At 34.7% G+C, this 25,671-nt stretch overlaps 3 protein-coding genes across 3 annotated transcripts; 2 read left to right on the plus strand and 1 right to left on the minus strand.

Annotated features, from left to right (window-relative positions):
• Nucleotides 1-1,549: 1,549 nt before the first annotated feature.
• On the plus strand, nt 1,550-5,050 carry LOC122290213 (ACT domain-containing protein ACR8-like). Its single transcript, XM_043097800.1, has 7 exons — nt 1,550-2,097; nt 2,781-2,826; nt 2,933-3,047; nt 3,234-3,301; nt 3,390-3,956; nt 4,066-4,170; nt 4,267-5,050. Exons 1-7 carry the CDS (start codon nt 2,018-2,020, stop codon nt 4,627-4,629), a joined length of 1,344 nt encoding a protein of 447 aa, XP_042953734.1. The 5' UTR covers nt 1,550-2,017; the 3' UTR covers nt 4,630-5,050.
• A 9,650-nt stretch (nt 5,051-14,700) lies between these two features.
• On the plus strand, nt 14,701-19,670 carry LOC122290343 (AT-hook motif nuclear-localized protein 1-like). Its single transcript, XM_043097984.1, has 6 exons — nt 14,701-14,808; nt 15,172-15,595; nt 17,361-17,428; nt 18,205-18,336; nt 18,820-18,981; nt 19,156-19,670. The coding sequence occupies exons 2-6, from the start codon at nt 15,232-15,234 to the stop codon at nt 19,342-19,344; spliced, it is 915 nt and encodes a 304-aa protein (XP_042953918.1). The 5' UTR covers nt 14,701-14,808; nt 15,172-15,231; the 3' UTR covers nt 19,345-19,670.
• A 1,163-nt stretch (nt 19,671-20,833) lies between these two features.
• Nucleotides 20,834-25,635, minus strand: LOC122289876 (ATP-dependent Clp protease proteolytic subunit-related protein 2, chloroplastic). Its single transcript, XM_043097239.1, has 9 exons — nt 25,483-25,635; nt 25,349-25,392; nt 25,193-25,265; nt 24,149-24,269; nt 23,005-23,142; nt 22,781-22,897; nt 21,778-21,846; nt 21,595-21,690; nt 20,834-21,235 (listed from the first exon to the last, which is right to left on the minus strand). The coding sequence occupies exons 1-9, from the start codon at nt 25,545-25,547 to the stop codon at nt 21,098-21,100; spliced, it is 861 nt and encodes a 286-aa protein (XP_042953173.1). The 5' UTR covers nt 25,548-25,635; the 3' UTR covers nt 20,834-21,097.
• Between the last annotated feature and the right edge of the window lie 36 nt (nt 25,636-25,671).

Genomic DNA, 25,671 nt, shown 5'->3' on the forward strand with positions numbered 1-25,671 from the left:
GGCAATTAGGGCTAGTAGGCTCAAGGCTTGACTATATGACTAATGAACTTACACGCATCGAGCACCTGTGTAGAGGAGATGTGTTTTGCTATTTAGCTATTTATATTGCACATCATATATATTTTAAATTTTTTTATTAAATTAATTAAGTTCTTTTACTCATTATCCATATATTATATATTTGTTAAATAAAAATAAATATATAATATAAAAATAATAGATATAAAGTTTCAAGAGAAAAAAATATAACAATAATAATAATAATAAAAGCCGTTAATGCAATCAGGAAAGACATAAGCATGTCTAGAGGACAAGGGATATTAAAGAGACAAAGAAAAAAGTAATAAGATTAAAAATTAAAAAATAATATTTACAGTTGAGTATATATGTATAATTATTTTTATAAAAATAAATAAATATAAGATTTATATAAAAATAATAATTTTTTAATAATAAATTTTACCATTTTTTTAAAATAATTATATAATATTTATAAATTTTATAACTATAAGTAATATTAGTAATATTAGGCCTTGTTTGTTTAGCCAAAACTAAAAATCTCATCTCATCTCATCTCAACTCATCATTACACCTTTTTCAAATTCTAATATAAAATATAATAAACAATCTAACTTTTTCAAATCTCAATATAAAATTAATATTCAAAAATTATATTATAATAATATTTTATTTATTACTATTTAAAACATCTCATCTCATCTCATCTCATCTTATCTGTGTAATCAAATGGGGCTTTAGTGTTTTTAAAAATTATTCAAGTAATAGGCTAATGAGGTAGGTGAGATTGCTTACACTGTAATGTAAAGCAGCTCTTTTGGAAGCCGAAATGGCTGATTTGTCCCCTCAGATCGTTAACGTATTAGAGGAATATGCTTTATACAATTATACCACTCATTAACACAACTTGATTTGATCGTGTAGGATTCGAATCTTCTTCAATACAACTGCTCATCTTAAACAGAATCCGGTGCGCTAAATTACTTATTGGTACCGGAGAGCAGGAGGTTTTAGCAAAGGGACACGAGGGTAGTGCCAGGGAATAAAACGGTTATAAGCAGGTTCAAATATCAAGGAGACAACGAGAAGTACAAAAGAAGAAAGAAAAACCGGCAGAAACAAACAAACAGTGGACAGGAGCAAAGCCGATACGCGGCGGTGTTTGTCAGTTATCACGGGAGGCATCATAATTTTCGTTGGCAAAATCACAACGTAATTACTAAGTCATCTCAATGAGGTTAGGGGCCACTAAAGCCACGTGGGATGACCCTTCCCGCTGATCAAGAATCGCACTGACGGGTTGCCCCTTTCCCTCTAACGCACGCAAAGAAACGCTTGAGAAGCTCGCGTGGCATCCGAGCTGGACATTCGAACCACCTCCATAGGGGATCCGAAGGCACGTGGCTTAATGGTTCGTTGGATTACAGAGGGAGTGCCGAAAAAAAAAAAAAAAAAAAGGCCAAAAGAATTTGGCTGTAGCGGGCAGAAGCTCGGGCAGGTCGCCTATATATGGGAGCCTCGTTAGTTACCCTTTGCTTTGAGGATCAGGCGTGGTTTGAAAATCATAAGATATTCGTATATATTTATTTCTTTAAAATAATAATTGTAAATATATATCACCCCCCCGAGGCTCAGAGTTAAGGGCAAGGCGTGCTCTGCGCTTGAGACAGAGAGAGAGATCAGTAACTCTTCCACCGAGAGAGAGAGAGAGAGAGGTTTGGTAGGGGTTGTTAATGGCGATTTGGTCCAAGGTTTGGGGCCGATGAAGTGAGAATTTGGGGGTGTCTGGCATCTGGGCATTGGTTCGCTTATAGCCAAAGAGAGCGGTATTTTTGGAGGGGAGGAATTTGGGTTCTTCGAATCTCTCGTCGTTTAGAGTTTAGACACAGGTTTCTTGGACGCTGACATTAAAGGCGCAACTACAGTGTTCTAGCAAGCGGTTCTTCAGGGACTTTTGACCTTCCTGTACTTCGTCTTTCGCTCTGTTTTCCTGTGATCAATGAAAGAAGAGAAAGGGATGGATAGGCTCCCTTGTGTGGATGAATACGAAAAGCTTGTGATTCGGATGAACACTCCCAGGTTAGTTCCCTTTCTTCCTTGAATTCCAGTCTCTGGGTCTGGATTTTTGCCTCTTTTGTTCACTCCCGACCATACACCTATGATACGCACCCAGCTAGTTGCCTTTTATTTATTTATTTGGGTTTCTAATTTTGAAATTTTTGTTCAATTTTCCGTCCGGTTTTGTCTCTCATTGCGATGATTTCTTTGTCTGCGTTGGGAATCGGTTCTTTTTGTCACTGCTTATGGCTCATTCAGGCTACTGGCCTTTCAGCTTCCTCTTGATTTCGGTTTGATTTATTTATTTTTTGCCCATTTTAAGTTAAATATATACCTTTGATAACCTGGTACGGGCAATTTGAACTTGGGACTCTCTGCTTTCCCTTTTAGAAAACCTTGCTTAAGAAACACGTTAGAGATTCAGTTCTCTTCCTGGTGTCCTTCTCTTCATGAAGCTCCTGAAAATCATTCCCGAACACCCAAGCCTTGCGACACGCATATTTTCAACCAATTTTCCATAGATAAAGAATTAATAATTTGTGAATACGATTGTTTTAAATTTTTTCTGACTTTTTCCATGCCCTTTCTTCACGCCGAAAATTCTTACGTCTTTGAAAGACTTTTCAAAGACTTCTGTTTATCTGAAATTCAAAATCTCCCAAAAAGACGTATGTGTCTGACTTGACCTTTTCACTGTTGCGCAGGGTCGTGATCGACAATGCCGTTTGCCCAACTGCGACTGTGGTTACGGTAAGCCTACCACGAAACCCTCAAAAGCACGCTTTTAATTTTCAAAGAAAAAAGAAGGAAAAAAAAAGTGACTAAATCGTCGTTTCCGCTTTTGTTTGATTAACAGATCGATAGCGCTAGAAGACATGGAATTTTATTGGAGGCCGTGCAGGTTCTCACCGATCTGAACCTTTCCATAAAGAAGGCTTACATTTCGTCCGATGGAAGATGGTTCATGGATGGTAAGAAAAATCTCGTTTCTCTTTCTTGATGAATTAATGGTGTCCTTGCATTCATGCACCGATTTTGAGCTTACGTTAGCATCTTCCACCTTTTTTTCTGAGTTAAAGAACATGTCCATGCCATAATTGCCATTCCCACAAAGATTCTGACACATGGGTTAACGTTTTCACCATCTTTGGCTGCAGTTTTCCATGTGACTGATCAAAACGGAAACAAGTTGACGGAGGAGAGCGTTATCGCCTGCATTGAGCAGGTAGGTTTCTCATTTAATTTTAGCCCCCTTTAATTTCTATTTTATTACATGTGAACTGAAATTGATTGGTGTGTTCTTTTCTTGGCAGTCCATGGGCACCATTGACAGTGGTCGAACCAACGGCTATAACGGCCTTACAGCCTTGGAGCTAAACGGGACGGACCGGGTCGGTCTGCTATCCGAGGTATTTGCCGTGCTGGTTGACCTCCAATGCAACGTAGTGGAGGCCAAAGTCTGGACCCACAATGGCCGAATCGCATCGCTCATATACGTGAAGGACTGCAACTCGGGGTGTCCAATTGAGGATGCGCAAAAGATAGACCGAATCGAAGCACGTCTAAGGAACGTACTCAAAGGTGACAACGACATTCGGAGCGCCAAGACCTCTGTTTCTATGGTGGTCACTCACACCGAGAGGAGACTGCATCAGATGATGTTCGCGGACCGCGACTATGAGAGGAAGCCGATTTTCAATTTGGGTTCCGATTCCCCGGTTGTAACGGTTCAGAATTGGGCCGAGAGGGGTTACTCGGTCGTGAATGTTCAGTGCAAGGACCGGTCCAAGCTTCTCTTTGATATTGTTTGCACGCTGACAGACATGGAGTATGTTGTTTTCCATGCTACTGTTAACACTGCAGGAGACGCAGCATATCTGGTACATACAATATAGAAATATATTTATTCTTGGCAATTGCATTTATTTCCCAATTAGCATCTTCTTTCTCTTCAAAACCGTTGAGTTTTTTGGTTAATTTTCGTTGCAGGAATTTTACATTAGGCACAGAGATGGGACCCCAATTAGTTCTGAACCAGAAAGGCAACGTGTGATCCAGTGTCTAAAGGCTGCCATCGAAAGAAGAGAGTCGAAGGTATTGTTCTATTTCATTTCATTTTGAATTGTTCATGTTTTATGTGCGCTTTTATGAGCCTGCAGCATGTTAAAAGTTTTTCATTTACTATTGTAGGGAGTGCTGCTAGAATTATTTGCGGCGGATAGGCAGGGGCTCTTGGCGGATGTGACAAGAACGTTCCGAGAGAATGGGCTTAACGTGACGAGAGCCGAGGTATCGACGCAAAGGGACATGGCTCTGAACTTCTTTTATGTGACGGATGCAATTGGGAACCCTGCAGACCCAAAACTGATAGAAGCTGTTAGGCAGAGAATCGGATTGAGTAGTTTGAAAGTTAAGGAATTTCCATTGCCTTGTCCCGGGAAGGCAGAAAGTGAAGAGCAGGCGGTAGGGGTCGGTGGGGCCGTGTTGTTATCACTTGGGAGCTTAGTGAGAAGGAATCTGTACAACTTGGGATTGATCAAATCTTGTTCTTAAAAAGGGGTTCTATTTTTATTTTTTATTTACTAAATGAGGGTGGAAAAATGCAATCTTTGCGTGCAGCCTGATATTCTTTGCTTCAGGTTTGGGCTTTGTGTACATAAAAAGAGAAGGTGGATTTGGTGATGGTAGTTGCGATATTTGGTTGGGTTTGGTTGGCTGCATAATAGACACTTGGAAGCTGAGGAGGGGCTCTTTACCATTGTTAAATGCTTTGCTTTATTTGAAGGAAGCTTTGAATTAGCATGTGTAGGAAAAGGTGGAAAAAAAAGGAAGAAAAAAAAGGGTGTTGGGTTGGTGTTGCTGGCATGGAGAGTGAAAGGATTAGGTAGAAGATATTAATAGGGCATTTGTTTCATACAGCTCATACATGTACAAATTGACTTCTTTTTCTAATGGTTGACTTCATTTTTTTTTATCCCATTTATTTTAATTAAATTTTCTTGCTCTCCTGGCTTCTTTAATTTGTTGGAAAGATTATATATTCATCCTTATATTGGTCACATAGTTTTTTCGGGACTTGTAAAATTAATTACTCAAATATGAATATGCTGAAATTTATAAATGCGGAAGTTATATGGTTGGAACTCATAACTAGAACGTGAATGATCAAATTCGACCACCGTACGTCGTGATGCACCTCTAGCTCTTAAATGTTGTTCACATGCGAAGGAGGAAAAAAAATATCCTCGAATTTCAGTTTGGACCTACTGGAGTCAATATTGGGTAACGAAGTGAATAGACAATATCATGTTTAGGAATGAAATATTTGTTGTTCAGGATGATATATAATATTAATTTGGCCAAAAGTATTAAGGATTTTTTTTTTTTTTTATGTTTTTTTTTTTTTCTGCTTTAGGTAGGCCGTCCAAGATGTAAATATTTGTATATTTTATTTCAATAAGTTGTGTCAGATTAAGATTCGTTGCTGACGTAGCTTTTCAAAATGTTTATAGACTATGGTCGAATAATATAATTTAGAGCTGATCAAGGCCATGCCCGATTTAACATCAACTGAAACGGTAGTGACGAACTACAGATGAAAGTGGTAACAAATAACAGAGGAAAGAAGATAAATAATATGAGTGTCATGAAAAGGAGGCCGCGCGCGGCTGGCTGTCTTTACTATGTTTTTATCTGATCCCCCTCCAAAAATAAAATAAAAAACCAGGAGTACTCCAGTCCCGACAGATAGTCTATCCCAAAGGAGAAAGAGTTGCGAATTGCAGCCGATGATTCGTCTTTAATTATATCCTCTCTGTTTGCTTTAATTTAATATTTCATAAGCTTCATTAAAGAAAGAACATAGCATTTTGGAGCACTCCTAAACCTTATCCGGTTTTTCGATCTGCATACATATATATTATTTATATATGTTCGGTACCATTAGCAGAAACAGCTTTAAAAGTACTAAAATTCTTAGCCTTTAGTTAGAAACACCGATAACGTTCGAGGGACCATTTTTTCCACACCCATTATTAATATTATTGCGAATAATTACCTATAAGAAATATATCAGGTCACTTTGCAATGGCAAGGTGGTGGTGGTCCATTCTAGGAGCTTATAAGGTAGTGGGGAGTAGGTGATGAACAACCAAGAGTTAATTTGTTGACTTTTAAAAGTTTTTGACTTAGAACATGGTTAGAGTTTAAATCTATGGAACGTGCCTGAGAGAGTAACATGGCGGATGCACGCCGGTGAAAGAAAGAGAGAGCCTAGCTAAGAATCACATGCACAGTTGGTTTCTACCTTCTTTTTTTTACATTGGCTCTGCTTTTTATAGACTTGCTTCTCGTGAGATGGTGAAAATGGCACATGCATTATGCACATGAGAGGTAGAAAGCTTGCTTGTTTTAGGGTTCAAAAACCATGGACAATATTATAGAATATATTAATATTAATTAGGAAGTAGACATTTTTGGACGGGAAACTTTTGCTTTGATCCTTCAAACAAAATATCGGGTATTTAATTTCCTTTTGTTATTGTTTCGATATGACAGTAGTTTTGATAATCGGACTAATGCTCGTGGTGGTCCTGCACTTGTGAATCTCCCGATTTATGTTTATGAGCAGTAAATACTCATCATTCTCTCATCATCTCATGATGTGGTATTAGATAATTTGAGAATATTTATTATGTTTTACTTGTAAACTAATCATTTAATATTACATCATAAAATGATGAGATGATGAAAAAGAAAATTAATGAATAGATTTTCTCATTATTATATAGTTAGGTTAGCAAAGATCGAGAAAGCAAAGTGAGAGTAATCTATTAGATATATAAGGCACTAATGACATATTGGTTAAAATTAATGCATGACAGTGTAAATGTAGGCATTATGAGTCATAAATTTAATCTAACGCGCGCATGATCAAGACCTATGATAGCCTAGTTATTGAATGCCAAGTTATTGACATACTTAGCTATATTTGGAACACAAACTTATCTCAACCTTTTTCAAATTAATAATTGATAAAACTTACTATTTTTCTAATGTTTTATAAAAAAATTAAAACCATTTCAACGTATTTAATATATTTAAATGCATATATCAATTTATTTACATTTAAATAAATATCAATAAGACTTATAAAATATTAATATTTATAAATCAACTTAAATCATCAAAAATTATCTTAACATCCAAACATAATCTTAGCCTCGAGAATTTCTTCCATCGTCCACACGATATTTGATGTTATATGTGGACAGTATGAGTTTGATTAAATATTATGAAATCCATCATGTATTATGAAGATATATTCTTCTCCAAACCGTAGGACTCCTTGGCCAGCTTCATGTCTACCCTTTAATAAGCAAACCTAAAACTAGATACCCCGTGGCCCGTGTCATCACTTTAACTGATGGTACGTACGTAATTATATGATCTTGAGGGCCTGAGGCTAGCTACTAGCTAGGACGATTCTTTGAGTGTTAAAGAAGCACTTGGGCAGCATTGTCCAAATGAAAATGATAAATTTACCTTTTATTTATAATTTATATATAATTATGTAGAAAAGTAATATTATTTTAAATTTTATTTGGACTCTATTAGTGATTTGATGTGTTTAAATATAATAAAAAACTATTATTATATTTAAAATTGTTTATAACTTATAAATAGGTTGGTGATGTATCATTACCTTTATCTAAAAATCTCAAAGAAATTATATGATCTTTAAAATGTAATGCATATATACCGTCACATTCATATCTGCATGCAGTTGAAAGGTAGGATTTGATGCTTTAATTTTAGTGCACATGTGCAAGTAGAATCCGGCATGAGTTAATTTGCAGCACAAACCAATTAATTTGGTGGTTACTTGAGAGTTGAGACAAAATACACGCGGCAGTAGTACTATATATCTCTCTTTACCTACCATGGAAGAAAGAAAATAAGTTAAGAATCAGCATTTTAATTAATGTGAGACAAGACTACTCATAACTACCTTTATATATACATTATGGTTTTCCTATAATCCAAGTATGCACAGTACATTTTCGTTAAAAATAGTCATTTTGGTTATAAAATTTTGACAGTAAAAATCTGTTTCTCTTGTAATCAGTGCTCGTTTAGTGCAAATATCCAAATTCTTTGGTGGGCATTATATGGTGATCAAGATGATCAGTTTGGTTAGAGAATCTACATGCAAGTGGAGTGCTTCCTAAGGAGACTTTGTCTTTGTTCACAGCTAGCCGTTTTCTTTTGTAATTGGAATCTCCTTTTAATCTTATGCCTGTCGTACGACCGATCCTCATTATTTTTTTTTGCGTACATATAGCTTTGGTGTTTGGGATTGCATCACTTTAATCTCAGCATCATGCCCCTGTATTACGTATATGGTACTTAGGCCTTTTTCAAAGGAGATTCTTAGCTGTCTTTGCACCAATTGTCATAGGATACTTCAAAATGAGAATCCGTACTACTAAATGTTCTTTAGCGGAATTTACCCAAGATAATATCTTCCATATATCAAAAACTTTATCTGGTTAATGTCGCTTTGGGTAGGTGGAAAGTTGCAAAGTAGCCCCTTTTTCTTTTCTTTTCTTTTCTTTCTTTCTTTCTTTCTTCTTTTTTTTTTTTTTTTTTCATTAATCTGGTACTGAACATTTAGATATTGTCGCTCGTCATGTTCTTTCTAGCCAGCTATTCTTTTGTAGATAATCACGATGCCCGTAAGGCATTACCCTGTGATCTGTTTAATTTCCTCATTCTTAACATCAAGGCCGGATCGTGTCCTAACTAAAAAGGCCAATATTGCACACAGATGCGTTAATATAACTTATATTTATTAATTAACGTACCATGCGTGCATGACAATGACCTCAGTTGCAAGATGGGGCACACAGATGTGATCGAAAATAAAAATATTTGCTTTAGCCTGCATGATACTTCGAGGATCGAGCCAAAGCGAAAGACAAAACTCTGACCTATATATGCCAACTAAATTCTCTGTGCCATCCCCTAATCGTCGTATTCATGTTTTCTGCTTCAAGAACGTCAAGTACTAAAAATATAACAAGGCTCCGGCCATATTAACCACCAAACTCTCTCGATCGGTTGGGATTTACAGTATTAAACTGATGAACACGATTTCTCTACGGATGTGCCAAGAAACTAGCTCCTGATCATAAAGACACAAGATAAGCCACTAGTAACTACGTACCCTAGCTAAGAATTCTGAGGAAAGAAACAAAGATAATATAAAGCAGTTTAAAAAAATATTATTTGTTTTGTTGCAAGTTGCAAAAATACGATGATATGACATTTCACAAGGTTTGGAAAGTTTGATATCCAACAAATTAAGAAAGCGCCACAATATAACGAGACTTTCGCTGTTTACTATGACTTTGCTGGATATAGTTTTGAAGTTAGAATCTCTTTAAATTCATGCTTTTCTGCAGCCTTTTTTTGGTTTGTGTTCTTACAGCTTTGGAGTTCCCGCTTTAATTTCTAAAGTAAGCTAGTAATCTTGGGAAAAGCAGTCCATTGGCCATTGTTGTTTAGAAAGGTTTCAATTCATATTCTTTTGATTAATTTTTTTTGTTCTTTCGGTAAAGGGCATTCCGAGCCTCGTTTGGCAAAAACTCAAAACAAAAGCAAGATTCCTACGTGTATCCTAATGGAATTATCTTCGTTTTCTGCAAAAACAGTTGCCAATTTCTAGAATTCCCAAAGCCCACAACCTCAAGTACTATTGGACACCCGCAACCCAACCTACACTTTTCAAATTAGAGATATTCCATACTCCGGCCACCAAAATCTCGGGTGGAGACGATGCATGCATGCAGCCAGAATCTAGATCTACCGTACATGTTAATTGCACAATAGATCTAATTAATTAGCTATTAATTATTAACATATCGCCATATTTATCTTAGTAAATAATTTTACTTAGATTGTTAAATATCTAATTATTGATCCAAAAGCCCTATGATTGTTGCATATTGATTTGGTTAAGCATTTAATTTTCAAGATCAACATTCCACCATACTTCCGAATCCAACATTTACGACAGCTCACTTTATAGACACTAATCTGATGGTAGCTATTTTCATTTTAACGGCTTTACTTATCTATCAGTATTCAATAATTTAACATCATGCCCATATCTAGTATCAAGATATTTTAATTCAACCTATAAGTTACCTCTTGATCCGTAACTTGAACTCGTGACGTAATCCCATCTCTGATACCAATTGTTAAAGACTCAACTATAGATTTAAAAACTCTAAGATTGTTGAATATTAATTTAGTTAAACCTTTAACTCTCAGGATCATAACATCGGTTTACAAATATCTGCGATGATCCATGGGAAATATCGTGCATAAAATAGAAATATATTCTTGCATTTTAATTCAAATTGAGAAAGGGATATGTAAATTCTAGATCTCCCGCTAGCTATGACTTAGATTCTCCGGGAAAATTGCAAACTTTTCCAGCAGATAAGATAATCATGAATTGGCCGGGTGCATTGTTTGTCATGTTGAAAGCAAATTTACGTTAAAATCAAGTTCGAGTTGACCCTTTGGATACTGAAATATGAACAAACGATGAAGCCAATTAAGGGCACCTGAAACATGTTTTGGGGAGAAAAACAATAGATGTCACAGTCGGAGGAGACCTGCTTGCATGCTCCTCTTCTTCTTCTCTATGCATGGTTTAAATAGTCCAAAAAAAAAAAAAAAAACAACTTAATTAAACAACTCGACAGTGACACAGCACCAAAAGCCGGCCGGCCAAATAACTGATTTTTTTTTTTTTTCTTTTTTTTGGGTTTTCTCAGCTTTCGAACAAGCTCGAGTCGTTTGACCCAAAGATTACAACAAAATGAAGTGCAAGCTGCTTCCTTAATTATTAGAACCTTTGCTGCGATTTTCTAGTACTCCTTCTGTATTTGTTTGTGGAATCCGACCGATGCCTTTGCTTGGCCATTTCTACTTGTCTTTCATCATTTGTTGAGATGTCGGGTTGACGCAAACTCATGAAGATCAGGTAATTAATATAAGGTATCTGATAAGTTGATCAACCGAATGTTCCAAATGGTATTAGTTATCTAATCAGAATTTAAGAAAGAAGATTAATTCCCAGATACAAAATTTGGCACAACCTGGTACGTAATTGCCACATGGCAGATCATGTTGTCCATATTCTTGATCAGAAAATGCTACGTTACATATATATATAATACCCTAGTGATAATAATTAATCACACCGATCATCATCATCATCCTACAACTTGCCAAAAATAATCACCTAGCTACGTACCTCGATCTCTCGTCATGCATATAACAAGCAAATAGACGTAGCTAGTAATTTATTCTCATGTGGAGTGACGGTGTTAGAGTAAGATAAGAGGAACCTTTCGAGTTGACTTCAGCTACGAGTTGGATTGATCATATTAGGTTAGAGCTTGATGGTATATGTGACTCGTCCCTACGTTTTGTTTAAGAGTTATTCTATTGTCATTTGGTGTATAAAACATATTATTCACGTATATTACTTAAATAGTAAATTTTAAATTTTAAATTTTAAAATTTATCTTTTAAATTAAATTATTTATTATAAACACTTTATTAATTGTGATTAGCTTGATAATAGAACTTGTAGTAATTTAATTCAATTAGCACTTCAAAAGTTTCCTAAACGTGGGTAGAGACAAAGTTTGCCAGGTGGGAATAGATATGGGCTCAAATGCAAGTTGAATTATGGGCCTAAATAGAAGGCTTTTTTCTAAGGTCCTAGTCCTAAAAAATCAATAATCAAGTGGGCTCTAGATATTCCGACCCTGCTTCGTGGGCTGGAAAACCTTGATTTTTATCTACGTGATTTCTGCAGAAGGTAGCCCGACCATGCAGTGAGCTTATGCACGGTTGACGATCAATGATGATAGTGAGAATAGTTTTAGTACATGTTTGTTTGAGGTTATAGTAGAAAATATAATTTATAATTTTAAAATTTATAATTTATAAGTTAAGTAATAAATTTTATTATTAAAAATTTATTTACTGTTTGATAATTATATATTTAAAATATTTTTAAATATGTTACGTTTATTTAGAAATAAATTAAAAAAAATATTTTTTAATATAGAAATTATGATTATTTAAATTTTTAAAAATTATAATCATATTCTTGAAAGTTTGAAAATTATAATTATCTTAAAGTTGTATGGATATTTTTGTTAATTAATAGTTTTTTAAAAATTCGAATTACATTTTGCATTATTCAGAAAATATATTTTTTAACTTATTTGAAATTAAAAATATTTTAATATGTAACACTCAAATGACTTAATTTTTTTATTAAAAATATTTAAATATTTTTTAAGACTCTAAAGCAATCCTAAAGAGACTGTTAGTAATAATATCAATAACAGTTAGCCCATTCCACAATTTAGTTCTACTAAAGTATAATTAACCCAATATTTTATCTTCCTTTTTAAGTAAATAAATAAATAAATATGTAAATGCTCAATAGGATTAATGCAGTCTCTGTCTTTTTGACATAGACCTGCAACACCTATAATGTAAATTAAAATTTTAATTTCCAGGGTATGAAAATTTCTTAAATATATTATCTTTCGCTTTCCTTGAGTTAGGTCTGAAAGACAAAATTATTTAAAAAATAATTAAATAAACAATTATGCATATATGCAGGCAGATATATATTTAAAATAAGGACAGTGCTACGAAATCAATACATATCCGATGAAGTGTATCGATAAGTGCAAATATATTTTTTTATTTTAATCATTTTTTGACACAGTTTTAAATATATTTTAAAAATAAAAAATTAATTTATTAATATTTACTTCTTTAAATATTAAGTAATAAAAATTAAATAAATAATTTAATCTGTCATTTTTATCGATTCAATTAAAAAAAATAAAAATAAACCAAAAAAATAAAAAAGAAAGTTGTGGAAGCTAATGTGCATCGAGTTCGTCACCATATTTGTTAATTGTCCAAATAATTAAATAGTTAAGTTGTGTTTATCTAAGAATTTAATATTTAATAAATTTCCTTTGTGTTTTTTTTTTTGGCAGCTTACCTAAAACCATCGTTTAGAAAAAGATACATCTAATCTCATGAATATCATACTTAATTTCAACTTGTATTTACTTAGTCAATGGCTGTGGTCCCATGTTAAAATTAATATTCTTGTCTATTTGAAGGCAGATTACTTCCCTTTCTCCCATTTTCTAAACCACTAATTATATTAAAAAAATAGTTTAAATGTGGCCAATAAAAACGGGATAATGCTAGTCCCACATATAAAAGCCACTGATATACTGGAATTAAAAAAAAAAAACCGGTTTTCCTGCAGAAGATAAGAACAGCAAGAGTAGGCTAGAAAAAGGGACTGAAGAACAGAGCTCCAACATGTGCTTTCAGCATTTATTCTCATGGAAATGATGCAAAATCTCAAAAATAAAAGGTGACCATTTCCAGAGATAGGTCTCCCCCAAAACTTTCCCAGAACTCATCATAACAAGTGGGAAACGTACTCAACTCTTTATCGACTGAAATGCATTCAATTTGAGAAACAGAGTGCTCTTAAAAAGCATGCAAAAAGATTAGTGTACTGCAGACTCCTTTGTGATAAGATCATATGACTAATTAATTACCCAAAGCTATGGCCTACTGCTGCTGTTTAGCACTACCATCAATGTATACAATGTTTGTACAACTAGTATTGCTTATTTTTTATAGTCTCTTTTCTTGTGTAAAATACCCATTTATGAGTAAGTCAACATTTTGTTTTGGCATTAAAGGCTGAACCAAAATAATAAATACGTTATGGTTAAGCAACATTTATTTATTTGTTTGTTTCTGTTTCTTTTTTTTTACTCTTTACCTTTTTTTTCTTTTTCTTTTAATTTTAATATTTTGCTTTTCTTTACGTCTAGATAACTTGTGTCACACTTTTGTTTCCTGCCTTCACTTATCTTTTCATGGGTATAATTTTTTAGAGTAATATTATATATATTTATAAAGTGTGCAAGTATTATATAATTATTTAAAAAAATAAAATATATATTTACGATTGTAATTATTATTTTTTAATTTTTTTAAAAAAAATTAAAAATTAAAAAATTAAAGAATAGACTGTTTATGGGTGGAAAAAGGCAAGAATAATGAATAAAAACAAGATTTGCTTTTCAATTAGATGGTTATAATATGTCACCTCCGAAAAGAGGGATGCTTGCCAAGCCTGCCTTCGACAACCCCTTGTTGTTTCCTTCTCTAAACAATTTTATTAATTTCTTGACAACCAGATTTTACTTTCCATTCACCTAAAAGATATATTATTTAAATAGTATAAACATATAATATAGTAAAGAAAAGAAAATGATAATGGTGATAATAATTACTTATTATTTCGTTTTGTCCACTTTAACAAAAGGAAAGAATAAAATAAAAAGAAAATAAAAATAATAATCCTACCCACTTTCAAATTTATTTTATTTTATTTTATATATCTTCACCAGATTCCAACCAAAATTCAAATATCGATGCTTTTTGGCATATAAAATATTAAACCATCACAAAAATATTCATTAATGACCCATTATTCAACATTTTCTTTTCCCAATTATTTTTTTAATCTCAATTCAGACGGTCTTAGGAAAGTTAGGCATCCAATTAGCAAACAACGAAAACAAGGTTTGTTATTATCTCAACATTTTCCATTCGAATCGCAAAATCAAAAGTCACAGAGCTCAAAAATTAGCCTTTTTTCCTCTCAATCTCACTCAATTTCCGAAAATAAAAATATATAATTTTATTTTTATTTTTTGAAAAAAAAGATCATCACCGTGTGAGCTCTGTTTCAGCTTAGCTCTGCAATAGTCTTAAGTTTGCAGATTCAATCTCCCTTCTGTTTTTGAAAAAATTGTTTCTTCAAGTTCTTCTGCTAGTTTAACACTCCAGAGAAGCTTCACTGGTTCTGAAATTTCAAGCTTTTTGTTTTTTTCCTATTTTTTCTATTCTTTAAAAAAATCTTGAACTTATTTTTGGGTGATTTAGATTAAGAGGAAAAAAAATGGGCTTTTGATGAGAAGCTTATAGAAAAATCTGTGCATAACTATGGAAGCAAGTGGTGGGGTTACAGTGGTCGGATCAGATGCTCCGTCGGACTACCATATAGCTCCGAGGTCCGAAAATAAGGCTCAGACAGATGGATCCGCTCCACCGCCGACTGCGGCGGCGCCAGTAGGTGCTCCTCCGCCGTCAACGGCGGCGACTGTGGATGCTCCAGCTATGCCGGCAAAGAAGAAGAGGGGTCGGCCGAGGAAGTACGGGCCTGACGGTAGCGTCACGATGGCACTGTCTCCGAAGCCAATATCTTCCTCCGTGCCGCCACCTGTGATCGACTTCTCAGCTGGGAAGCGCGGAAAAGTGAAGCCGGCAAGCTCGGTGAGCAAGACTAAGTTTGAGGTGGAGAATATAGGTAACGAGAAAATGTGTTCGCTACATATGTTTTATGGTTAAAGATGGTATTGTTTTCGTGTTTCTTACTTTCTGCTTATAGTTTGTGCCGTTTTGCATGCGGGTTTGGGGTTGGGTTTTTGGTTTGGTTTTTACAGTGAATGGATTATCGTTCTGATCTTATGGGGATTTGAGTTTAAGATGGTGCTTTGGGGTTTAGGGGATGCCTGTGGGTAGGTGTGGGACCTCTGATTGGATGCTCTAAGTGAGATCTTGATGTATGTGATAATTCTGAAAAGATGGTAAGTTTTATGGGTTGGTGGGAGAATGGTGGAATCTTCTTAGTATGGCTCTCATTTGGCACTTTCAGCTTTTAGGACGAAACTTATGCAAGGTGCCAATTTAGGGTACCTGCTAAAAGTTTGCAATCGATTGTGAACAGATTTTGGACTTGAAACCTGTATTCAGATTGCCGACTGATCATTACTGCTGCCAAAGGGGGCCAAAGGGGGGAAGAGGGAAGTTGTTGTTTCCACGTTCTCTAGACATTTAGCTCCGAGTTGGTGTTCTGTTGTTAGTTTCTTGGAACACAGTGAAAGTAATTGAAGGTCTGCAATAGTTTTAACTCTTAGTATATATTTTGATTCTGTTTACCAAGTAGGGAATCTGAATATAAATCAAGACCTTTTGTTTTTCCTTCTCTCATTTATGTAGTCAAGACCTACATTGCTTGAAAAAAAAAAAAAAAAAAAAAATTAAAAAATTAAAAAAAAGGTCAAGCGTCCTTGGACTCCTTCAAGATACCTTTTAGTATATTTCTGCGGTAACTGGTAATAATACCTTTCATCCTTTCTTTTTTTTTAAAGAAATCATTGCTTGTAAAGCTGTAATTATTCAGATATTTTAAAGCTGATGGCTTCATCTGTGCTGTTTGGAAATTTAGATTTCAAGCCATCCATCATTAAAGGAGAACTTAACACACAGGATTTTAAGTATTTACCAAATTAATAATCAGTAGTAGGAAAGGTCTATGCCTTATTCTATGCAACATCTGCCAGTATGAATTAGTTATGCAGGGTGTAATGTGAACTTTGGAACGACGAGATAGGATCAATGATTGCAGATTGGCACAGCATTGGTTTTGTTAATATGTGGTATTTAAGATTACAATTTAGTTACTTGGCTATGCCTATTATTATGAATAAAACTTCTTAATTACCTATCAAAAAAGTGTCAGAAGGCTAGACCTTCTTTTTCCTGCTTAGATGCATTGATGCACTGGATTCATCCATAAATACTGTGGAATTGGATTGAGCCCAATCCGGAAACGTAGCATCTAATACCTTCTAATTTAGAGAAAACCTGAATTTAAAAATGGGTGTTGCCGGTACCAATATAAAATCTCCCCCCTGTGAGATGCAATATTCAAAATACTTTTGTTTATTTTAATTTCTTTTTATTGTATTAATGGTACTTATATCACGAGTACACATTGAGAAAGTCAATATATCGTTTATAGTTGGTCGCAGTGAAGTCATAATTATTTGTTGTAAAGTCTTTACATCGTTCATCAAATTATGTTAGATGACAGCTTAAAAGGAGAACCTGTGAGATTTTTACTTTTCTCCAAATTTTCTGCTTTTAGGAAAACAATTATGTAGCATTTGACATTGTTTGTTTGCCAGAAAGTAAACACGCTGCATGTTCTGTTTGCCTTGTAAATTTATAATTTACTTAAGAGGGAGGCTCCTTATTGTGTTTACTGATATTTTAAGAATCTTCTGTAGGTGAATGGGTTGCATGCTCTGTTGGTGCCAATTTTACACCCCATATCATCACTGTTGATACTGGCGAGGTAATTGTTGAAAATAAAGGTGTCCTTTGAGAATGTATATCATATAACATGTATTGCAAGAAATTCCATTATGTGAATTATGGTTGGCCAAAATGAAGACATTATATGGATTTCATTGTCAGAGAAGGATGAAGTTTTTTGAATCCAAGATATTTGGGCATTAATGCTGATTCACCATGGATTGTACTTAGTTATTTTCCAGATATAGGAGAGAAAAAGATCTAAGATATTTGGGCCTCATGCTGATTTACCATGGATTGTAGTTAATTGTAAACATGGAAAAAGTGGGTTTTGTTTGGCCTGTGGATGAAAGAATTGGACTAAATCCCTTGCTTTGATGGTGCACTTTTACTACATTACATTGGGGGATTTTTTTTTTTTTCGCAGGAGGGTTATACGTTTTACCAGAAAATAAACTACTGGTGTAAGTTGGGTTTCTGTTTCATTTCATTAGAGTATTTGTGCTTTCTTCTCCTGAGAAGATAAAAGGTTTTATAGAGGAAAATATAATTGGTTAAAATGACAGGTTGATTTCTTTGTATTGTCAGTATCCGTACCTATTCCATTATCTATTACCTATTAATTTATTGAAGAAGGATATCATCTCCTGGAAAACTTCTTAATTCTAAAAAGGTTTCAAACGGAGTAGTCATTTAATCCAATATGTACATGTTATACCAACTTTAGTGAGGTAAGGTCCTTTGTACATAGGTCCTTATTCAATTAAATGAATTGTCTTTTATCATAAAGGTGAGTGTTCCTTTTGTTTATTGCAGGATGTTACAATGAAGGTTATATCCTTTTCTCAGCAAGGGCCTCGAACTATATGCATCCTCTCTGCTAATGGTGTGATATCAAGTGTTACACTTCGCCAGCCCGATTCTTCTGGGGGTACATTGACATATGAGGTGATGCGCATTATCATCCTCAAATTAAATAAGTATTAATGACCTAGCTCAGTTGTGATGATTGTCGTGGGATATTTGCATTGCCTTTGATAACTGTATGCTCGACTTTTTTCTGCTGTTAAAGATGCTGTCCCCCCCCCCCCCCCCCCCCCCAAACAAAAAAAAAAACTGAACTTTTTTCCCTCCACCATGCGTTTTGTTATGCCATTTTTTGAAATGGCTGGGGGACACTTTTTCTAACTCAGGTACATATAGCATTTTTCATTCTATAAATTTAGTTATTCTCACGAATCGTGCAGATCAGTGAGTAATTGTGAATAAAAGTGATGACCAATATCCACCAATGTACCCAATCAAACCATACCTGCATTTATATAATATATATCATTTCCAGATCCTTTCATTTTTATTATTATGTCATTAATTTAGTCTGGTGCTAAGAGCTAGTGCATACCCAATTTCTTTTTGCTGCTGTTCTTGCAGGGTCGTTTTGAGATATTGTCATTATCTGGATCATTCATGCCAAATGATAGCGGAGGAACAAGGAGCAGATCTGGTGGGATGAGTGTTTCATTGGCAAGTCCAGATGGGCGTGTAGTAGGTGGTGGAGTTGCTGGTCTATTAGTTGCTGCAAGTCCGGTGCAGGTGTGGCTCTTATTTTTACTCATCTATGTTCTTCACTTTTTAAATCGATGCAAAATAGAAATGATAAACAAGTCTCAATCCAAACTTTTTAGCATCTCCTTGTAAGAAGTGATGATTAGAGTTCCATAGCTTGAGGGTCGAGTTCTGATATTTTACCTTGTTGGTATGAATCAGGTTGTAGTAGGCAGTTTTCTGACAGGGAATCAGCATGAGCAAAAGCACAAAAAACAGAAGCACGATTACGTATCAATTGCCACACCAACTGCAGCTGTTCCAATATCTAGTGCAGATCCCTGGACTTCTTTGCCATCAGATTCCAGGGATAAGCCTACTGACATTAACGTATTTCTGCCTGGAGTGTAACATAATTGGCCTCACATTGTTGTGCAGTATGAGGTTAGTTACTGACCCACTTTGGCAATCCATCTCAATTAGTTAAATCTCACTCCCTGTGTTCATTTGGTTTGCGAACCTAATCCACTATACATTAGTACCAGAATGTTGTTTTCCATCAGGGATTTCTCCTTTCCATTTTAGATAGCATTTATATTAGTTAGCTGAGTGTAGCAAATGTTGCCGCTGTTTTTTCAGGAAGAATAGTTTGATCATGTACTATGTACTCCTGAACTTTCCTTTCTTGGAGTGATTATGGTTTGTAATTTGAAAGTTTCTTGAGACATTCTGAATTATGCTCGCGTCTGCAATTGTCTGTTATTGCTAATTAATCTGCATTATTTTTATTTTTCTTCTCAATATTCGAATCATTTAAATAACAATATGACATTTTTCTTAATATTCTGCTACCTATTTTATGTTCAAAATTTGTAGGCTCTTCGGCTAAACTTGTTTAAGCGTGAAGGAAGCATATATTAACAGGTCAACAACATAGACGCGTCATTCAGATGGCAAAAAAAAAAAAGGATAATTAGGGAAACCATTATGATTTTAGAGAAAATATATTTGTAACCGTGAATTGTGTAATCGTCACGTAATTGCTTTGAAAAAAATAAATAAAACATGAGATCTATATTTTTAAAAAAAGTAATTTTTTAATAACAGAATTTACTCTTTTTCAAAATAATTACGTGTCGTTTACGTATTTTAAGGTTGTATAGAGAATTATTTATGATTTTAATTGTCAACAAATCTTGGATGTTATCATGTTAGCAACTACAATTTTAAGGAAAATAATAAACATATAATTAATTCACAATTATTTGACAACTCACGGTAGTAATGTAAAATTAAAATTTATTTTTTTAATAAAGTGGTACAATTATTTATATCATTATTCGAAAAGTTCCTCGATGTGAAAAGACTATATAAGCTTCGACTGTTTTGAATCGCCCCTTTCAAGTCTTTCATTATATGTCATCTATAAATTATCACGTCAAGAAGATATACGAGTTTTGGAAGTTCGTTACTTGGCTTAAATTTTAATTAAACATTTCACTGAGCGATTGTATTCAATGATGTATCGGCGCCATAATCCCACACCAGAAGACATCACAAAAGAACACAACCACCATTGCCCATTTTGTATTTCAGGGCATGAGATTTGTAGAGATACTAATACCTCTAATTCTGTGTTTGGCTACCATTTTGGTCCTGAACTTGTGGACATCAAACCATCAACAACACAAGTTTCATGGATTATCGTTTAGTCCCTATCTTTTGTTTTTAGCTTTTTAACACAACAATAATTACTATCCATGTTGGAAAATACAGATCATCTTCAGAAGAAGTTGATGGGTTTTGGTCAATTCCTCCCTTATCAAGTTATTACGAACACTGAACATTATAGTAGCCCTCTCTCTTTATTTAAGGTTTAATTGAAAAAAGAAAAAAAGAATTGTGTCCAAGTTGCATGGGTCAGGTATGATATAATTAGGAATGATGCCGAAAACAATGAAAGGCACCATTTTTTTTTCCTCTCTATCCCAATTTAAAACTACAAAGCGAATCCTACATGTTGATAAATTAACTTGGGAAACATCCCAAAATGTCAAACAGAACTTATCTCAAGAACAAGTACACTGACCCCGCAGCCTTCACATGTGTTTCCACCTTAATACGAGACTCAAATTTTCAGCAATCATCTCAAGCAAAGGGTAGGCTAACCAAGCCCTGTTCCTGCATCCTTAGGAGGTGCATCGGCCTTAATACGAGGTGGCCTGACAATCCGATCAATTAACCCATATTCAAGAGCCTCCTGAGCATTAAACCGTTTCATCCTGCTCAGATCTTTGTTAATCTGCACATAACCATTAAATCAGTTTTTCAAGCTGATGACACTCCATATTTTCAGAAATAAAAAGGGTTTAGTTCAACAAATGATGGAAAACATTACTTTCCAAAATATAAAAGAAATTATTTTGTGTCCTGTAGGGGTGACTCAGAGAGGTGACAAATTCACGTCCTTTGTGGAGGTGTAACTTGCAGTCTTTAAAAGCAATATAATGCCTTACTTATCATATGTAATTGTGTGTGTGCACTTGGAGAAGCTTAAGCTTCTTCACAGCCATGAATTACAATACCAAGTACGCATATTTTATTAAGTATAAAATAAGCAGCCAAAAAGACAACGTATGTTTTAGCGAAGAGCAAACTAACCTTCTCAACAGGCTGGCCTGTTTTCTCAGCCAACTCAGTAAAAAGGTAATCTCGGATTCTAAGCAGCTCATTTGCTTCATTACGAATGTCATCAGCCTGAGATAATTTTTGTTACATATCATTCTGTTTCGCTGTAATTTTCATGCATATAGATTTACATGAGAATATGGCATGCAGTCACACCTGACCACGAGCAGCTCCAGCAGGAGATTGTAGTGCAATTCTTGCAAGAGGCATTGCAAAGCGGCTACCCTTCAATGCAAAAAAAATATGAAAATATAAATTATCTTAAGAGTTCAAGCATTATAGACATAAAATAAGAATGAAATCTATTCAAATAGCACATTAGACTCAACTCAACTATGCCTTAATCCTAAGATTGGGATCAAATCTATAAATGCTCATCAACTTATCAAAATCAGCTGTGTATTCCTATTTGTTATTCTATCCAGTCGAAAAAGCCTACATTCTGTTCAGTCCCTATTTATATATCCTTCATCACTATTTCTATCCACGTGTTTTAGGCCACACATAACATATTTATGCAAAATAAAATATATTCCATGAACGCAGTAGGCTACTAGGGTTCTAACAACAGGACAAATGTGGAAGGACAAGACCTCAATTGAGAAATATCTCAATTACCATAATCACACAACTCTAGCAAAGCTGTTCTTTTGGATGCTTAACTGATGTTTCTAATAAGAGTAATGCAGTCACTTTTGCGTACTTTCTGTGCACTCCACTGTTGTGATTGGCTAAATCAATTTTTTTAATACGCAATCAATCACATCAATAGAGTGCGAAAAAAAGTACGCAAAAATGACTGCACATAGAATTTTTGTTTTAATAAACCAGACAAAAGAGAAAAGGACAGTCCACTATCATTCATCGTTTATTGTGTACTTTCTTGTATACTTCCTGTGTACCCGGGCTTTGCCTATTTATGTGGATCAATAAAACCTCTTTACCTATAATTAAAAAATAAATAAAAATAAATAAAAAAAAAAAAACCTATCATTCATCCTTTACTGCGTAGGTGAAAATCCCTACATTGCAAGTCCAACGACCCTGCACTATTGGCACACATTGCATTTATCTGTTGTTTTTAGCCTCACTACCTCCCAGATAGGAAGGTATAACAATAGAATTTATCACTTCAAAATCTAATGGACAAATTTATTACCTTTACTCCCGCAGAAAGAAGAAAGGCTGCTAGATTGTATGCATATCCCACACAATGGGTGGCGACAGGACTGTTCAAGCTCTGCATGGTGTCATAAATAGCCATGCTTGGAGTAAGCTGCAAAAGAGGAAGTTTTAAGTGAGGGAAAAAGATTTCACAAGCAACAAGAATAGGGTGATAGAAGCATGACTTGATTGCAGAAAACTGGTTTAGAAGGAACTCACATCTCCACCAGGCCCATTGATGTACATATAGAGCTTTTTGGAACTTTCAATGCTGTCCAGGTACAACATTGTTGCTAATATTTGGTTGCTAAATTCTTCATCTATATGTTGTCCAATAAAGATAACACGCTCTCGGTACTGCATCACACGAATTCGGTGATTTTCTTAAGAACAATATAATTAATATAGATCGGTATAAATTATAAAAATCATAAGGGAGCTTGACATCCACATATAAGCAATTGGTACTGACAGATGAGCACCAGGCAGTCAATCCACCTTTGATATGGCTTAATAAAAGAATTTCAAAGCTAAAAGTTGGAAAGATCATCAACCCACTAACTATAAACAAACAACACCCCTTATTTTATTTTATTGTTTATATGTAATGCAAAAATTTTCTTAAGAGCACAGAGGGGTGCAACCCAAGTATACAAAAGGATATGCCCAACATGCTCTGCCATAGGGTGGTTTCCCGTCGTAAAAAACAAAAAAACAAAAAACAAAACAAAAGGATATGCCCAACTACCTAGAAGAATAAAAAGAGTAAAATTTCCACAATCCCTATAAAGACTGAAAATTAGGCAGCTAGTGTAAGCATTCAACCAAGCATAGAGATTGTTGAATATGATGGTTTCTAATCATGTCACGGCCCTCTCACTCTGAATTGAGGGGCATGAGAAATCACTGAAGTAAAATCTTTCATAAACCCCATGGGGAGTAAAACCCAAACAGAATGATCTCACCTGCCAAAACTGCTTATCAGGTAATATAGGGAAAATGGTAGTGTGAAATCAAACCCAGATGTATGAGTGTACAGCTCATCCCAAGTCCATCCTTTGACCACTAGGTTGCATCCTTACGGGTCACAAACAACGTTGCTTTGAATAAGAAGAAGAAAAAGTCTAAGTTTAAGATCAACAGATAGTTATGATGATTGAATCGAGTCCCTGGCCTAGGAGAATTGTATTTTGCTTCTTTCTCTTCACTTTTTGACACAGGAAAATCTTAGGCGGTGATACATGAAAGTGATTGCCAACCCCATCTTGGCATCATTTATACGTTATTACCCATAAATAAAACTTTCAGATTTTTAAATTTAATAGAATATGAGTTTAAGATAGAGTGAGATTTAGTGACTTACAAGGGCATTCCACAGATCAACCCATTGCCAAGTTCCCTCACCAGGAGTTCTATATGGCACTCTTGGTGTCCCTATAGGACTCATTCTAACTCGTCCTCTCATTGATATATGGTTATGAGTCCTGAAAAGATATAAGTGCATCATACATTAAGTACATATTACTTTAGAAAGTAGAAAATTTCAAAAGAAAAATAAAATCATGCAAAGTATTGATACATTCTCTTTATTTGAAAAGGATAAATTAAAAGAAAGTTATTTCCTAAAATATAGATAGATCAGCTCAGATGTTATTCAGGTACACAAACCATAATGGAAGAAATAAAGATTATCGGAAAGAGTTATCTCGTAATATTGGCATAAAAAAAATAATGACTTATGAGAGGAAGAACTTCCAACTACAGTGAGTTATATACTCTAGAAGAAGAAATACTCGACACTTTCAAATCCATGTGTGTTGGGGATTTACAGCACTTAAGGAACAATGGGCTATGCATTCTATAACATTGATATAAACAGTCAAGCACCCATAACGCAAGTGCACATCCAGCTGCACATCTGAGTTAAACATAAAACAAAAAAACTCAGGGGGACAATCTAAAGATGACAGGAACAAAAAAACAATAACAAAAGCTTAGGCTAATCCCACCGATGTCATATTAATAAGAAAATAACCCAATCAAGTTTCCTTTGGATAAAAAATATTAAAAGGTAACAAAATCTAGTTCAAAATAGCATATAATCCCACTGACCCAAAAAAACTCTTCCAATGCTAACTCGCTCAGTGAAGCAAAAAGTTGTAAAATTCGAATTACAAGATAATATATAGCTCTAGGTGCATCCAAAATTAGAAAAATCAAAATTATGCTACCCAAGAACAACAAATATCCAATGTCATCTTGAAATCGGATGCATGTGCTTTCCAGTGATTAAGCACAAAACTTACCAACCGTGCAATCCAGAACAGTCAGGTTAATCTTTACGACCCACGAATGAAATTGCAAAACATAGAAGTTAACAGAGTTAGCCTATAATCCATTCAGTTACCTGGGCTGCAGGCTCTTATTAACTTTTCCATAGAATTCAGCGGACAAGTTAGGTATTCCAGCTCCAAACGGACCTAGTAACAATGATGAAAAATAAATATGGTACAAAATGGATAGAGAAGGAACATTCCGGAAAATATAACGTATGTGAGCATGCCTGAAGACTGAATCTTCAATCCTGAATAAAGCTTTGTCGCGCAACTGTCAAAGACAAAGATCAATTAATTATAATACCAGTCGATTTTCCCGTCCACTCGTAAAATACCAGCGAGCGAGACAAAGGGAGAGAACCTGAGGTGATGATGTGAGGCTCCAATCTGGGGGTGAATACCGGTTGTATGAAGGGAGACTGCCATGTTTCACAGAGAGAGAAGAAGCGAAGGTTTCTACTCTTCTCGGAAAGAGGATGGACGGGTAAGATATGAAATAGAGAAGGATGAGATGGTACCGGTACTATTGTAACTTACTACTCTTTAGAGT

The sequence above is a fragment of the Carya illinoinensis genome, chromosome 12 (assembly GCF_018687715.1).
Source record: "Carya illinoinensis cultivar Pawnee chromosome 12, C.illinoinensisPawnee_v1, whole genome shotgun sequence".
NCBI classification, from domain to species: domain Eukaryota; kingdom Viridiplantae; phylum Streptophyta; class Magnoliopsida; order Fagales; family Juglandaceae; genus Carya; species Carya illinoinensis.